Genomic DNA, 18,399 nt, shown 5'->3' on the forward strand with positions numbered 1-18,399 from the left:
GTGCTGTGTATTTGGCCTTTTGCATGACTCCTCTGCAAATATAAGCTAGTGTATGAGAACTGCAATGATGATTCTGTAAACCTGTCTGAGCCTTTGTACTGTAAACTACAATAAAACACTGAAGGAAGAGGAGAAATCCTTTGTCTTATTGTTTTGTTTTGTTTTTTGTTTTTGGGTTTTTTTTTATTAAGGATTTGCAAAAAAATTTAGAATTATTTTTGTCAATTGTTGAGTCTTGAAAGTCTTATTTTCTTAAAATAAGTAAAAAAGTGCAGTAAGATGATTTCATCCTGTTTCCATTACACATTAACCTGTTTCAATACGTTTCTAGAAATGAGCAGCAGCATTCTGACAGAAATCAGATTAAGATAGCACTAGAATAAAGAAAAAAATCCCTTAATTCTAGAAAATCAGATTACTAGTTCTGACATTGTCAGTGAGTGCCAAAAATTCCCATCCCACTAATGTAGGGGGCGCTATCACTGCTGAAAAATAAAACTGCAATGTCCTCTAATCAGTAATTACAGTCCTGAACAAATATGTTAACACGTCAGAACAAACACCAATAATATTTGTACCAATTTCTCTGCAAAAATGAATTTAAATTTCTGTTCGACATTAATGCTCCAGTACAATGATATTTTAGAAAATAACAGCGACACTGGGAGTAAGACCCCATCCCAGATAAAACTGGGCGAGAGATGCAGGGTACACCTTGGACTGTGGGATGAGCACTCAGAGTTAACCCGCAGAGACAAAGGGCTGCATTATTCTACCAAATGGAAATATTCTGGATGTCTTGTGCATCATTTAGACACATTTGCCCCAAATTCAGCACAACAGATTTGGTATCTTTGGAAACTTTGGGATCTGGAGTAGAATTTATATAAAGTTTTGTGGCTTTGAGCACTGTGACTTTTACTGTCTGACCCAATGGTACTTAAATAACTTGCACAAATTTATATTCTAACGTATTTTTAACATCTGGACAACAGGTGAAAAGAAGCGTTTGAGACTATTACGTCAATGTTGCCGTTGATAAATGGACATTTGTGAAAGTTGTGTGGCCTGAAAAGTTACCTGTGTTACCTATTCTTTACTTATCAGCTGTATTCTACAAGACACTGGTTTCACTCTGTCATAACCAAAGCACCATTTCTTTCTCTCTGCACTCTCATTTGATTCCCAGCAGAAAGAGGATGTCGGTTGAAGTCCTGACCAACCAACTTATGCCACGCTCTCCCTGCTTTGAGAAGCTCATTACACAGGACAATAATCTTAGTTGAGCCTCAGTAACCCAGCAACAGGAAAAAGCTTTCAGCACTGGCAGTGTGGACCCACCCATCCAGGATGTTAAACACATAAACACGCACACACACACAACACACTGCTGATCACACAGCCTGCTCCATGAATAGGTTCCTCATCAACTCATTTGAATGAAACTCATTTTCAGTACTTAAAACAGATGAATGTATGTTGATCCATAGAAACCTGATCATTATCAGCTTTAATTTATAACCACCACAGCTTTGAATTGTCATGGGTTAATGAAACTCACAATTCATTCCAGTCAGGCATTTACTAAACTGATCATATAACAGATGAACAAGAACCTGATTGTGAGCCTTTTGGCATACTTCCCAGAATGCATTGCATTTCTGCAAATTGTGCTCTGGGAACTTTTGTGCCCTTACTAAAGTCTGTCAGGTTGATGCTTTTCACTTGCACACTTGTGTCTGCAGTAAGTAGTGGAAAACTTATCAATAATATAGACATATTATTCAGATCCATAAGTAAAAGTACCAATACAGTAATGTAAAAATACTCCATTACAAGTAAAAGTCCTTCATGAAAAATCCTACTACAATAAAAGTACATAAGTATTATCAACTTAATGTAGTTAAAGTATTGCAGTAAAAGTAGTGGTTTGGTCCCTCCAACTGATATCATAAACATAGCACAAAAATTAAGGAACTTACATGGAACTTGGCCTTCACTTTGGAGATGGTACTACGGCTCACTCCAAATAATACTGCAACTTGGTTTTGCGGAACACCAGCTTGAAGTTGCTCTATCGCACGGACCCTATCCAGAGTCAAACGTGGCATGCGGATTCTTGGAGCGGACACCTACTGACCACTGTAGCAGGGCCCATGCTCACGGGTGCTGCCAATCAGGTGCCAATCAGGCACCTGATATATGACATCATTAGATTATAAACACTGAAGCATCGGTGTGTAAGCAACATGTTACTGTTGTAGCTGCTGGAGGTAACTTTAACTATTAGTTTAGTCCAGTGGTTCCCAACCTAGGGGTCAGGCCCTCCAAAGGGTCACCAGACAAATCTGAGGGGTCGTGAGATGATAAATGGGAGAGAAAAGAATGGTAAATGGACTGTACTTGTATAGCGCCTCTCTAGTTTTCCAACCACTCAAAGCGCCTTTGCACTACAAATCACATTCACCCATTAACACACATTCATACACTGAATGGGTACAGGGGCTACCATGCAAGGTCCCAAACTGCCCATCAGAGGAAAACTGATCATTCACACATATTCACACACTGATGACACAGTCATCAGGAGCAATTTGGGGTTAAGTGTCTTGCCCAAGGACACATCGGCATGTGGACTGGAGGAGCCGGGAACCAAACCACCGTTCTTCTGATTAGTGGACGACCCGCTCTACCTCCTGAGCCACAGCCGCCCATTGAAAAAGAAGAAAAAATGGTTCTGATACACAAATCTGTTTTCAGTTTTTGGACTTTTGGACACACTAATCTTTGATTTTTTTATTGAAATATTGGATCATTTGAACATTTAATGACATGAAACCATGTGAGAAGTTTAGGTGGAAATATCACTATTTGGTGGAGCTATTAACAACTCATAGATATCTGAAATGTGACCCTGTCTAAATATTGGAAACCACTGGTTTCATCTTTAACAATGTGTTGTATTTTAAAAGCTTGTTATACAATCAATTGTGTCAAATCATCTTCATCTGAAAAGTAATTAAAGCTGTCAAATAAATGTAGCAGAGTAGGAAGTACAATATTTTCCTCTGAAATGTAGTGGGGTGGAAGTATAAAGTAGCATCACATGGAATTACTCAAGTAAAGTACAAGTACCTCGAAAATGTACTTAAGTACATTACTTAAGTAAATGTACTTTGTCACTTTCCAACATTGGTCTGCAGTAAGTGGTGAGCACACTGCAGCATGAAGAAACCCTGGGCCAGTGAAAAAAAAATCATACTTTGCTTATGTCATAGTACTATGTCACAGGTAGCAGAGCAATTGGACCCAAATGCTGAGACTGAGGCAGAATTAATGATTCAAGATCTTTACTTTGAGTTCAGCAGTCAGGTAACAAAAGGCACTGGTAACAGGTTAGCAGGAAATGACATAGACAAACTGGAACACCAGAAACATTGATGACGATCTGACAAACGACTAAGAGAACAGAAAGGGGACGTGGGATTAATAACAAAACAAGGCACATCTGGGGTGACCAAGGACCAGAATAAGGAGGCAACACGATAATTCAAGGGCAAGTGTCCTGGGGGCAGAACAAGGGCAGAGCATGAGACCTCAGATGGCCAGTGTTGCTCAGGATGGTGACCAGATGTGCGGGCCGTTCTGGAGATTGACAACGAAGCCTGGGCTGCTCTGGAGGTCAGAAACGAAGCCTGGGCCGCTCTGGAGGACAGCAATAAAGCTGGAGGCCAGGAAGATCACCAGAAGATCCAGCTGCAGGTTGGGGCAGGGTGCAGAAGAAGCAGACCACTGGAGTGCAGAGCAGGAGGCTGGCAGCTGGAGATCTGGCTTGGCATCGGCGAAGATGGCTGACTGATGATCTGGGAGGCCCGGCTGTGAATTGGCGGAGATGACAGACTGGAGGCCAACAGCTGGGCGACAGCAGGGACTGTTGACTGGAAGTCTGGTAGTACACCAGCAGAGGCAGCCGACTGCTGAAGCTCTGGGAGGAGGTCAGTGGAGATGGCCAACTCCTGAAGGTCTGGGAGGAGATCGGTGGAGACAGCTAACTTCTGAAGGTCTGGGAGGAGACCAGCCGACACAGCTGATGACTGGGAGTCTGGCAGGTGAGCAGGAGGAGCCAAGGAGGCAGGAGGCTGCTGAAGTACAGCCACAGGAGACTACTGTTGCAGTTCAGGAACAGGAGGCTGTTGCAGCTCAAAAGGAGATTGCTGTGGACTAGCAGTAACAGGATATTACTGCTGCCCAGCAGGAACAGGAGATTGTTGCAGCCCAGCAGGAACAGGAGGTTGCTGCAGATCAGCAGGGACAAGAGGCTGGGACTGGTGCAACATGGGCTCAGAAGGCTGGTAGCTAGGCTGCTGGGGCTGGTGCTTGGCCTGGAAACTGGAGTCTTTGTGGTGCTGGGCAGCGGAGACTCTGTGGCGCTGGGCAGCGGAACCTCTGTGGTACTGCGGAGCAGAGAATCTGAACGCGGGACCACAGGGGATCCAGGCAAGAACCATGGCAGGTCAAGTGCAGAATATACAGGGCAGGGTGCCAGCCAGAGCCAAAACAGTGCCAGCAGCCTAAGTCTTCAGAATATTTTTCATGATGGAGCATGCCAATTTTAAAAAATGAAGATGGTCTTGGTCTTTCGGTCATCTGCAGTCGTCTCGTCGAACTCTTCGTTGAGTTTGAACTTGATCTCTGCGGTCTTGAAAGTACTCTGAGACTTCATGGAAATGAACCCAGTATCATCCACGCTGATCACCAGGTTAGGCTTCACCATGTTGCCCATTTGCCGAGTGGCAAAGCCGACACCAATTGCCTTCATGTACTCATCGAAGTTCTCGCTGGCGGCCAGCTTCCAGTTTCCAACAAACTGCTCAACCATGATGGTGAAGATTTAGTTTTAATCTGCTGCACAGAAACCACTGAATGCCAGAGAAAAAGCTGCATTCTTCTGCTTAATGCTGGAGGTCTATTGGTGGTAGGCAGAAATTCACTCCAAAGCATACAAATTGTCTTCTACCTCCTTCAGCATGTGTGCTGGGTCCATGTCTGGCCAGTTCATCCAGATGACAGTGTCCGTGGGGACTGGGCTGGGCTTGGAGGAGATAGAGAGGCAGGAGGCTAGCCAACTCACTCACCGAGTCGACTCTGCTGTTTTCTCTGCCACGCTGCCGAGAGCCAGCTTGCCGTGAGATTCACCGACAGCGCGAGGACGGCCACCGTCAGCATCTGAGCTGAGGAACCGAACCGGACAGAGAGACGGATGTTACACACATCCTGCTTGCTTTCTGAAGTGACCAAGTAAGAGGCTTAAGTCTGGGCAGAGGCAGACTTAGTTGTGTGTTCTTTTCAGCATCAGTGCTGTTGTTTAGCATTTAGATTTTTAGCTTCATTGCTATTGTTTGTTGTGTGAGTTGACAGACCGCCAAGTCCATTTTTCCTGCTTTACTCTGAGGAGTATTTTAAGTTTGCTGCCTGTTTAGTTGTGTTCACAACACTAGACTGTTTTGTGTTTGTCCCGCTCGGGACTACTGCTGTGTTTGTGCTGCCGTGAGTGAGAAAGTGAGTTGCTTTGTTGATCAGAAACCAGACGATGTGTGTTACAGACTGCTGTCCATATGTGCGCTCTCTGTGGACACAGGAACCGCCTCTCTCCCTCTCACGATCGCTTTCTCTCCTTATTCCCTCTCTTCTGCCATTCGGTTCTCGCATGACGTGACTTCCTCCCATAGTCATGTCCGCGTCCCAGACCCACAACATCATCACGTCAGGCCAAGTTGCCATCTTGGCACACACACACACACACACACACACATACCCACTCACACACACACATGCATTCCCCTGCATGTGTTCAACCCTGTACATAACTGTTTGTAATTTGCTTGGTAGAATTAGATTTTAGAATAGTAGTTTATTGATCAGAGCATTGTTATATCTTTAAAGAAAAGTTCTTTTGTCATTATTGTGTGTAACATATTATGAAAAGTGGCTGATTGGATTGCTGAAGGAGTCAGAGCTCGAATTCAACCCGTCTTTGTTCATCCTTGAATGTTGATATCTCTCAGATATTAACATTCTAGGTGAACTCCTTTTTTGAGACTACCTTGTTTGGTTATTGGTCCTGGTTTCCGAGTGGTGCCCCGTATTTGTTAATTCATATTAATAATTCTATTAATTTTATAATTAATTAAATTAGTTATTGTTAATAACCAACTGTGCTCCTCACAGATCCAACAGTTGGTGCCCAAATTATTGATTGATATTAATAATATCTTGATTTCATAATTCATAATTATCTATGATAATTAACAGAAGGCTCAGGTATCAGGCTAGAAAGAAACAAGGAACAAGCTGGAACATCGGAAACATTGACAACGACTGACAAATAACTAAGAGAACAGACAGACATATACACACCGGGGACTAATAACAAAACAAAGCACAGCTGGGGTGAGCAGGGACCAGAATAAGGAGATAACATGATGACTGGGTAATAAGGTGATTAGGAGGGTGTGGCGGGCAAAACACAGGGCAAGGCTGACAAGGCAAACACAGGACAGGTGAGCAGGAGAAAGCAGGCTGAGCAGGGCAACAGGAATACATGAGGAACATGAGGTTGACAGCAGACAAGAATAAAACCAAAGCAAGGCAGTGATAAAACTAAAGAAAATCCTGGTATTGAAAAAACAATACCAAGTTCAAGCATTACACAAAGAAACACAAATGGCAAATGCAGTTATCACAAACAATTCGTAACCCAGGGCACATTCAAAACACACAAAATCCTCTATATCAGTGAGGCATATGCTGTGCGAGTGCAGACCTGAGTGAAAACAAAGACAGACCAACCAATATAGACAACCCAAATAATCATCATGCAAGATAGTCTTTTAAAGACACAACTCAAATCAGCTTTCTCACACTAAGTCCAGTCCAAAGAAAAAGGAAGACAAGTCTGAGGGCCTCTGGAGGACCAGTGGAGAATGGCAGCTAGGGACACAGAGTCAGACTGCAAACAGAAACATAACAGTACTAATTAGAGATGTAAGTTTCTATTTTTGCCTGTAAAGCAGTACTTCAGAGATCAAACCAGAGCTAAGAGGAGAGTGACAAACTCCAAATGCAAGTGTTACTCTGTGTTTGCTGGATGTGTGAATGGCCAGCTATTTTCTGACACATTCACCATAGCTACTTTATGAGGTGATACTGTCTGATGTGTTAACAGCATGTTCCACTGCCCCAGAGTGGACAAAAAAATTCCAATTTCAAGAGAATGTGAGATTTTGTAAACTTCTGTAAACAGTTACAGCCAGCAAACATGAGAGATAGAGAGATAGAGAGAAGGGTTCGACTAGCAACATAACAGAATCAAAGAGAGAATGTAGCAGCCAGCAGGATGCCTGGTAACCATGCATTTAAATCTGACTGTACCTGTTTTATTTCCTCCTTAACTGACTTTTAGCTTATTACGCTAAATATTCTCTGTCTCTTTACCTTATCCCTCTGTATCCACATGTAACACGACACTCATGACTGGCACAATCAAAGAAAGAAAAAGAGAGAAATTTCCTAATAAATCACATTTGAAAATAAACAAACCTGATCCCAACCAGAGTCCCAAGCTTTATGCAAAGAAATGACAGAACACCACATGGTAGTCAAACCCATCACTACATCCTCTGTTTGTGTATTTTTCTATTCATTCAATTAAATAACATACATCTTACAAAACCAGTGTTTGCCTTTCCATACATATTATTTACCACATATAAAATTCCCTGAAATTACCATGTGGAAAGTTAGAAAATAGTCATTTTAAGTAATTATCTATTCTGCTGTTAATAGTTTGCTAGCATTTTGCTATCCTTGACAAACCAGTTGTAGAACGCAGTCTGGCAGCTCAATACAGAATGTTCACATTTATTGGTACCGCAACTGTTTGAAAAGTATGTCTATTATCAGCAACCTTCCAAAACCTATGCTTGGTTAAAAGGCTAACCACCTAACACAAACATCATGTTCAACCATATAAGCCTTGCAGGCCTCACTGAGGGAATATGGACCCTCAAACGCTTTAACACTTCTGTTTAAACAGCATGCTTTATACAGACACTAAACCTTCAAATTTATTTCATCCAGTTCTTTAATATATAAGTGGCTATAAGTAGCTAGTGTTTTAATTGATATGCCAAGTGTATTAATCATGTCTCCTTTGAGTTTACACACTTTTTTGCAACCTGTAGGCTAATTAAAAAAAGACAAAGTATCCATCTTGTGAAAATGAACAATTTTATATTTATTCAAAAGACAGTCTGGATGCACAGCAATAATAACAAAGGTAAGAATCGGGGGTGAGGAGAGGAAACTTTCCAGTGCTTGGTTTTCCATATGTAAACTGTGGTGACAGCATGTTATTGGCATCTGTGGCAACAATAAACTCTGGATCAGGATCACAAGTGGAGCATGAGTCTTGTCTTCTTGCTCACAGCTCAGACTTCAGAAGCTTCTTAGCCTTCTGCATGTTGCTCATCACTAAGAGGGAGGCAGGAAACATTTACATTTAATCAGTCTGTGGCTCATGAAAACAAACTGGCTGAGTACAGATTTGTGTAAAGCTCACAGTGTGTTCAGCATCAGCTGAAGAGAAGTGAAGTGTCACTTACAGAGTTTGAGGTCATTTGGTTCGTAGGCATACATGCGGTTGGCGTAGCGACCGGTGATGTCAGCCCTCACCGTCATTGTGGGGTCTGTGGAGAGATTATTGATAGAGGATAAGTAAAAGACTCTATTTTAATTCAGGTACCATCTTGGAGCAGGCAGGAGCTGAGTACTGTTACTGTATATGTATGTATGTACCCTATGTCTGACTGGACTTGATATTGTGGGACCAAGTCAGCTTCCTTATTTGATGCACAGCATGGGTCAAAAATTACCCGTGTTATTTCATGCATGGCTGAGTGTGTCTTTACTATATCTTTTAAATAAATGTATTTTATCATTTAATATTCCAGGTATTCATTAAATATCTTGTTTTTGACAACAACAAATCATTATTTTTATTTTTCCTTTCTTACTTTATGAACAAACATAAGTTTTGTATTTCTACATTAATTTTACCCACATGGGTCAAAAATGACCCATATGTATTCAATGTGGAATTCAATAGGAACTCTTGATATTTGGAAATGTTTGCACTTGGGAACATATTTACCGCAGACAACTATTCACCCGCCACACATTTCACAACTCAACACAGCTGCTTTTGCACACCTGATGCATGAAGTCTTATTTTACAATTGTTTTAGAAAATATTTGATATCTTGTGAAAGATAACTGTACATAATATTTGAACATCAGGTTAACCCTCAACCTTAGGTTAACCTTCACTCAACATATTAAACATACAAGGAGTACCGAGTGGGGTCCCTGGGGACCCCAACAATAACCTACTGTAATAAACAACCATCACAGCAAAATGTTAACTTATTTCTTCTCAAAACATTATTATTTGTATTATATTTTTATTGGTTAATATTATTAGTTATCAGGGTAAACCTTCTCAAATCCTTCTCCTTACATACCCCTTCTTCTCACCCCCTCTCTCTGCAACCTCAAAACTGGTTACATTTGTGCTTTTTCCCCACACTCACACCATGTCCTGATCATGTTCTTGATCATAAGTGGCCCATGGTGCTCTGGTACAATATGCTGGATGTTGCAACCCTCAGTGCCTTCACCAACTTCACTTCAGGGCAAAGAGCCTGTCATGCTACATATAAAGAGGAGCATGAGGGCACACCCCACCTCCAAAAGCATATTATACAGGCAATGGGAAGATGTGGGATAAAAAAAACAAAACGCAGCCACCACCCAGCCACAGCAGGACATCAGTGCTTCCACTCACCTGAATTCATAAGTAATAAAACACCACCATGTTCAATTCCATACGCTACAGCCTCACTTTGTCTGGTTTGGACTGATAGCTTATGTTAGCTTTACATAGCTTGTGCTGCTAATTTGTGCTGCTGTTAGCTCAACCATGTTTTAACATTTACCATTATCCTGTAATAGCCACTTATGACCACAGTGTCCGCTGTTCAGCAAAAGTTACACAGATTTTATATTTAGATCAAGCAGGTAGCTCCTGGCCTGAAAAGTGAAGCCTTAAACCTGCACTCTTTCTAATGGCTAGCAGGGGGCAATTCCACTGGCTGCAAAATGAAGTCCAATTGTCTATGAGAAAATTACCCTACTTCTCACTTGATTTATTACCTCAGTAAACACTTTCCTAATGAGTTAATGGTCTCAAACACTAGTTTAAAGTCTTCTTCAATACAACAGGATGTTAATTTTGTAAATTATGGTCCCGATAGCCACGCCCTAAAGCGTATGCTTTAGGGCGTGGCTATCTTGTGATTAACAAGTCACTACCACGGCAACAACGTTGATTACATGATGTAACCATGGCCCTCAGCGTGACCCCAGATTCACAGAGTATAGGTTTAGTTGCTGTTATTCACAGTGTGTTTTCAGTTCATTAAAGTTAATTGTAACATTTTGATCACCTAAAAAGTCTTGTTCAGCGTTTGGTTGTCATTAAAGACCAGTTTCTTTGGTGAGTACAATTTGTTTTAATGGTTTTAGGCCTGTTTTTGCGAGCAGAAATTAGCATTATCACTGTTTACCATAGATTGTAAATGTACCATGCTAACCAAGCTAGCGGCTAGCACTATGGTCTGGCTCCAAAAATCAAACATGGCGACGGTCAAATCCAAAATGGCAATGGTCAAATCACTAAACTCAAGGCTTCCAAATTGCAGTCCTCAAACCAATTGGTGACGTCACTGTGACTACGTCCATAATTTTTTACAGTCTATGATTTAGATCCTTGCTTTAGATACTTGAAAAGTTATTACACATGTGTAATAACATGCAGTACATACAGTATGTATGACTGACTAAATATTTGCTTTGACAACAGCTAATAATAATGTAAATAAACAAATAAACATAGATCTTATCATAGGTCATGTCATACACCATTAAAGGTGTGGTGTGTTGAATTTAGTGGCATCTAGCGGAACAGACTTGGCAGAAATGGAATACAATATTCATAAGTATGTTTTAATTAGTGTATAATCACCTGAAAATAAGAATTGTAGTGTTTTCATTACTTTAGAATGAGCTCTTTCTATCCACATAGAGCGGTTCCCCTTCCACATAGCCCCTGCATGTTTCACCGCCATGTTTCTACAGTAGCCCAGACAAACCAAACACTGGCTCTAGAGAGGGTAGGTTAGTAGGTTCTCCTACATGCTTGAGAGCAGAGGTTGATGGGAGGGGGTATTTGGTTGGTTGCAATCTGCTAGTTAGATGCCACTAAATCCTACACACAGATCGTTTAACATACCATAAAATAATTTACAGTTGAGATAACACTTTATTGATCCCCAGGAGGAAAAGTAAATAGTAACACTGCTAAGTGAACTGATTGTCTTGACATAAATGTACCAATGATGTAGAGGGAATAAGTGTTACTTTAAAGGTAGGTAAATTAATCTATGAAAGGGAGATGTTAACAGGCTTACAAGAAGACTGCTGTAACAAGCTCTAGCTCTTACCGACAAAAATGATTCTGGGAACGTACTGTCCATCAGGAGAGAGATGTTTGTCTGTAGTTTCATACTGTTGGTGAGAGAAAAAATACAGAGATAAACACTTTATCAAGTACTGTGTTGACAAGGTTATGTCACTAGAGTACAGCTGGGACCTGCAGATAAAATCACATAAAACATAAAAACTATGAAGGTTTTGGTTTTAAAGGCCCTGCAAACCTTTTTATCTAAATCAGCTTCTTACTATAAGTGCCAGGGTCCTGCATGAACACTTTTCTGCCAGTTCAACCAGTTTTGGGTATTTCACCTGAGAGATTTCTGAAGCTTTTGTGTGTACTTCTCTCACTGGTTTAAAGTGAGTGGGGCAAAAAGATGATGCCACGTATTTCTGTACCAATCAGAGTTTAGCAACATTTGAATTACAATGTGAAAGCAGTTGAGGGGTTGTTTGCTTATGTTACCAGCACTATCAATAAAATGTAGTCAAACCACACCCACACACCCTGATGAAGCAAATTAACTGTGTTTGACTGTTAAACTCTTCATAAATTATTCCTAATAATGTTTTTTTTCAGCTTTAACTTTGATTGTTGCTTATTTAGGCTAATAATATTTAATGTTATAGAGAAATTTAAAAAAACAGGACTGCTTGGGCTTTAACCTTGTACAGATTAATCAATAAACTATTAAACATTTGTTTGACACTAGGATTTTTGAGGGTTTCCAGATTTTAGAAAATAGCTCAAATTGGAATAGTCAATAGTCTGATCTTAAAAGGCCTGTGACTTACCACCAGGTTGAGGACGATGAAGTCCTCATCTAGAACTTTCTGAATCTCATTGTCCTCAGAGAAAACCTTCTTAAATGCTGCGGGAGAAACAGGTTTTTAACTCTACAGCTCAGTCCGTTTTATTAGCACATGGGACTGCTTCACAGCAGTACCAGGATGTATGCAGTGACGTCACACGTGAGCAAACAAATGACTGCTTGCTCTTCAAACAGGTTTGGCTCTTAATTCAACAGAACCTTTTTCCTCTCATGAGTAACTTAATAACTCTTATTTCAGTAAGGGTTTTTTTTCTCCAAGTTAGACTTACCCTTGCTGTGTGGGCAGTCCTCAAGGTGGAAGATGACCATCAGAGGCTTGTTCCTAAAACCACAAATCCACTTCAGTTACAATAATCATCAACCTCAATGTCCAGATTTCAATGCCAGTGTCAGAGTTACAGCAATATTTTGATGTCAGAATCATTGCAAGAAATATTTCTTACCTTGACCTGGACCAATAGAGAGCCTCCTCGTAAGTCTGAGCCCAGATCAGCTGATCACCCCAACCTGGAGGGAAATGAACAGCAATAAAAATCAATGAGAAGCTATACTCTCTGTCTACTCTAAGCTAATTTATTCAGCGTTAAAGGCACAGATCATTCTCACTGACCTCTGGACAGAGTCTGAGGGATCCTCTTGCCTGTCTTCGGGCTGTATTTCCCAAATGTGGAAGACACGGCCACCAGGACCAAGAGTACCGGCAACATTACTTTGATCATCTTTACAGGCTTACTAGAAGATAGAGGAAAGCACAAAACTGAACTTTTTTTTTTTAAATGTTACAATTGAGGGAACAGGTTTTTAAAAATACATCTAATTTATCAAGAATGGAAGAAACTTCAACTCAGAACTTTTCCAGGTCACTTTTCCAGGTCATTTCTGTGTTTCTACCACAGAAGGATCAGCAATCATGTCTCTTTTGACTAATCTTAAAAAGATATACAGATGTATGGGTGTATACAGCAATCATATCAGCTGTTTCAAAAATCATGAGGCATTATTTATTTCTGTTGATTTTTTTTAGTTTTGGTCTTTAACAGAACAAAGATTATCAGGATCAATAAAGGTTGACTCAAATCTGACTCAAAATCAAATTATATGAGGAGAATTCAAGCTATTTTAGGTACAAATTCTTCCACCAGAGGAGTAGACTTTTCAAAACATATCCATTACAGTACAGCTGGATTAAGACATGTAACTGTGTTGCATGATCATCAAGTAACTAAAATTATCCATATTCTTATCTCTGTTAACCACTATAACCCAAAAACTATTTTAATACTTATTTTCAAGATGCTTATTTTTAAGATAAAATTCGAGTTACCTTTTATCTTTCCTTTTTTATCTGACTATATTTTAATCCAGGAAGTTTACTTCTTCCATACTGAGGTTTAAGATAATTAACTGAGTAGGATATTTAGTATTTTTTCCAGCCCTGACATTGAATTACTTCACTGTAGCTATGCAGCATGAACTGAAGTGAAAGTGACTAATTTCCCTAAAGTTAAGATGAATGAGTATGGTGGCCTGTGAGGACAGGCATGTTCTCTTACCTGCTCCCGAGTGGTCAGGTGAGAATGTAGGTGGACCGCGCTCCAGGATCTCCTGTAGGCTACCTATACAGGAGGTACCTCTACCTGCCCCATATTTAAGCACCTGTTCCCCTGTTGTCCCGCCCTCTTCCCATCCCCCCACACGCCTTTTCTGTGCTGGAATGCCACTGTGACTCAATCTCTGTAAACGTCCTTGTTTGCAAACCAAACTCCCTTGGAAAATCAGGTAATTTGACGTTTCCACGTTTATCATTAAACATTTAGGATGATAAACACTTTACCTTATAATAGAATCAACTCTTAAAAGTCAGCATATATCATAATCATCAAGCAGCACTTATTCTAATTGATAATAAAGATTTTCATTATTCTGAAATGCTGCTATAATATGTTTTCTATGTGCCAAATGTATAAGAACACCTTAGTGTGTCTACTATTCATGTATGTTAGCCTGTAAGCAGCACACTTTTAAATTATGGGAATTTTGATTGGGATTTGGCATTCAGTTCTCTGCACATCACCATATCTAGACTAGGGTAGGCATAGTTTCACATTCATTCATTTGGATACCATGACTGGGTTTGAATTATATGATATCAATCATTTTTATGCTGTTTGGGCACTCTTCATGTTCAGTTTTATTCATATTTTGAGTACACGAGTACATGTGTGATATCATCAAGATGGGATGCTTGGCTGAGATCCAAGGACAGGTCAGCATTAACCTGAGGAAGGCCATCAGAGGTTGGAATGATGATTGGTCTTTATGTGATTGGCTCAAGACACATACTGTAACTTTCCTACAAAGTCAACATGTTGATTCAGCAATGAATAAGAACAACGAATGATGTTTGACATCTTGATTTCATAACCACAGCAGATACAGAACCTTGTGAAGTCATGTCATTCCTGTTAAAATTAATTTTCACATTTTAAGACATTTTCCACAAACTTTTGCAGCCTTTAATTAAAAAAGCATCTAAAGTTTATCGCCCTCAGCTCTGAACGTTAACGGAGGTGAGTGAATGTGTACTCTGCCTCAGCTTTATCTTGATGCATCTCAACAGTCTTCTGTATCCTGCAGCAAAGAGCTCAGTGTGACCTATCAATGGCAGCTTTGTTCAGTCTCAACCCGGACCGGGCCTCCTGACAACCAATCTGCCTCTCAGTGACTGAATCAGGCCTTTGACAGCAGTGCTCCCTGCACACTCACACACTCACCCTGAACTCCACACACTCCACACACACTCACCCTAAACTCCACACACACTCACCCTGAACTCCACACACTGACCCTGAACTCCACACACACTGGCCTTGAACTCCACACACACTGACCCTGAATTCCACACACTGACCCTGAACTCCACACACACTCACCCTAAACTCCACACACAGTCACCGGGTGGAGTGTGTGTAAAAAAAAAAAAATTGTATGAATAAACTAGTTGAGATTGTGCTGAGGACTATATAACCTCAGCATCCAGCAGCAAATTCATTCATTACAAATTGAGAAGGTATAATTCATGTATTCTGCTCATAGATGAGAATTGTTCTATTTGGTTTAAGATTTCTGGTTAATGGAAAGTTTTTCCATGTGTGTAACAGAAACCAATTCTTGCAAACATTTTTGAAAACAAGATGGAAATCTCAGCTTGTGAACAAAAATTAGAATTAAAAGAATTTTCTGCCAAATATGGCCACCATCTTCGTTGGAGTGGACTGTCCTGTCCTGACAGACACTGCTCATCAAGAGAGACTGTTACTTAAGCAGCTTACAGGAAGTGAAAGTGAAGTAAGTGAACTACAGCAGTGGTTCTCAAAGTGGGGTCCGGGGACCCCCAGGGGTACTTGAGGGGCTTCCAGCAGGTCCTCAGCAAAAGGGGGAATAATTTATTTCACTATGATTCCATCCATAAGTAACACAATGACATTATGTATGACTATTACGGTCATGGGTTTCATACACTGTAATAAAACATCTAAAAGCAAAAATTTTATCAGATGGGGGACCCTGGGACAATATCTTATCAAAGAGGGGTCTGTGATCTAATATATGTCAGTTTAGGGGTCCTTGATGTAAAAAAGTTTGAGAACCACTGAACTATAGGATGTCTAACAGCAGCTCTGGCTCAGTCTGCCAGTCACTCTGACTGTTTAAACCATTCTGACAGCACCAGTGTAGATCCTGAGAATGTTACTCATTATGTTTTGTGTATGATATAGTTGTAGATTTACTGTATATACACATGTGGATAAGACGTGTTCTAATTATAATCCATGTTCTAGTAGCCATTTACATCTGTTAGTAACATCTAATAGAAGCATTGTAACTGCCATCTGCTTCCAACCAATACAAATGAAGCAGGCTTTAAATATCAGCTTTCATTTCTGTATGGACAACAGTGTGTCCACTCAGCAGTTATTATAACTGTTATATTCTATTCACATTTCTATAACTATTTTTATTTTTATTCATATGTTATAGATTCCATTGCTCAAAAACTTTGGTCCCATTTATATTCTGCATTTAGATAATCTAATTCTTATAAATTTGGATGGATGGATGGATGGATGAATGGATAAATGGATGAATAGATGGATGGATGGATAGATGGATGGTTGATCTCTTGAAGCTTCCTCTCATCCGTGTGTGGGGATGTTGGCTTGAAACCAGGATGTGGGAGCAATTTAGTGCTGAGGTGTCCTTAACTTCCTGCTCCTTTAGTACTGGCTTTCACTCCATGTCATTCTCTCCGTCACTGTGTGTTGTCACAGCACCACGGTCAATATTTGATAAAGGGCAGGGTTAATGGCCGCTCCCATTAACAGTCCACATTTACCAGCTGCACTCAGCCCTGCCCTGATAACACGGATCTGACACTGACTCCTTCCACACACACACTGCCATTAATCAGCCTTCTCGAATAGGATGCAACTACCTGGTTTTAAGTGAAGCACAATGCAGCAACTGACGAACACCTGAATTCAGCTCAGATAAAGCTGGTAAATACTTACACACATTGTTTTAACAGACTTGAAAGTATGTTCTCACTGCTTTACCTTGGGTCACTTTTGTCATTTAAAGAAACTTTATTCTCTTGAACATTTTGTTTCTGCCTGCCTGACCAACACAATACATTCCTTACTGAAGAAAAGAAAAAAGGAGAACATTGAGACTTCTCTGGATCAAGGTCAATCAGTGGGAAACACGTCCACAGAGGGATTTTTTGCAATGAGAATTTAAAACAGTGATGGAAAATAAAAAGTAGAATGTCAGAAAAAAGAATAGAAAATATTACTCAAATCTATTATGTTACTTTCATGTGCACTCATAATAAATGTACTTAAAGTGGGATATTTTTGACCTGCTGCCATTGTAGTTGATGTCAGGAGGTATTCAAGTATTAACAGAGTACTTGAATACACTTCAGTGCACTTAACTGTGCTATTTTAAGACACCATATTGTTGTAATTAAGTGTATTTATACACATTATTGTATAAATAGTGGATATTTTTAGCATTAAAGTGTATATAAATAGCATTAATGATAACTTAATGGTATCTCAAAAAAGCAAAGTTGGGTGCACTTAAGTGTGGACAAGTACATATTAAGTTGTATTATTCACATAAGGTATAAAATCAGTTTATTAAAAATGGCACAGTTAAAGTATGGAAATCAGTATATTAATATTATTATAATGTTGTGGTATGTGCAAACACAAATAGCTTTCAATAAGTGCGTCTTTTATATAATTTTGTTTATATTTTTATTTTATTTTCTTGCATATTGATTAACTTTATTTTTAACATTAAAAAATGTATAGTATAACCACCATGTTTTGTTGTCTTTATTTAAGAAAATTAAATAAAATATTATTCATAAAACCATAAATCAGCACATTTACTCATATACTGCACTTAAGAACAATTTTGGCATACTTAACTACATTACTGCTTACTTTGCAATTAAGAATTTTTAAATCTATGATTTGCGTTTAAGAGGAATTGTTATCCAGCAAATTAAGTTGTTATGACTGTTTGATCAGCAAACTATTGCCTTTTTATACATCTAGCAGATGCAAAGTAACATTAGCATTTATTTGGAACAAAGAAAAGGAAATATCACCTCACCTTTTCAAGTGATGGAAAGTAGCTAAGTACATTTACTTAAGTACTGTACTTTTTGTACTGTGTAGTTTTGAGGTACTTATACTTTTCTTGAGTATTTCCATTTCATGCTTCTTTATACTTCCACTCCATTTCAGAGGGAAATATTGTACTTTCTACTCCACTACACTTAGGTTTGATGGTTGCCGAGCATGGACAGCGCACTTCAAATCATCCCACAGATTTTCAATGATATTCAGGTCTGGGGACTGGGATGGCGATTCCGGAACAT

General features: G+C 39.7%; 2 protein-coding genes across 2 annotated transcripts; both read right to left on the minus strand.

Moving 5' to 3' along the window:
* Positions 1-4,610: 4,610 nt before the first annotated feature.
* Positions 4,611-4,933, minus strand: LOC122970255 (fatty acid-binding protein, heart-like). The gene has a single exon (XM_044336358.1). The coding sequence runs from the start codon at positions 4,877-4,879 to the stop codon at positions 4,613-4,615; it is 267 nt and encodes an 88-aa protein (XP_044192293.1). The 5' UTR covers positions 4,880-4,933; the 3' UTR covers positions 4,611-4,612.
* A 3,336-nt stretch (positions 4,934-8,269) lies between these two features.
* On the minus strand, positions 8,270-14,075 carry agr2 (anterior gradient 2). The gene is made up of 8 exons (XM_044335871.1): positions 13,997-14,075; positions 13,054-13,175; positions 12,887-12,950; positions 12,713-12,765; positions 12,406-12,482; positions 11,622-11,685; positions 8,664-8,747; positions 8,270-8,532 (listed from the first exon to the last, which is right to left on the minus strand). The coding sequence occupies exons 2-8, from the start codon at positions 13,160-13,162 to the stop codon at positions 8,483-8,485; spliced, it is 501 nt and encodes a 166-aa protein (XP_044191806.1). The 5' UTR covers positions 13,163-13,175; positions 13,997-14,075; the 3' UTR covers positions 8,270-8,482.
* Between the last annotated feature and the right edge of the window lie 4,324 nt (positions 14,076-18,399).

The sequence above is a fragment of the Thunnus albacares genome, chromosome 19 (genome assembly GCF_914725855.1).
Source record: "Thunnus albacares chromosome 19, fThuAlb1.1, whole genome shotgun sequence".
NCBI classification, from domain to species: Eukaryota; Metazoa; Chordata; class Actinopteri; order Scombriformes; family Scombridae; genus Thunnus; species Thunnus albacares.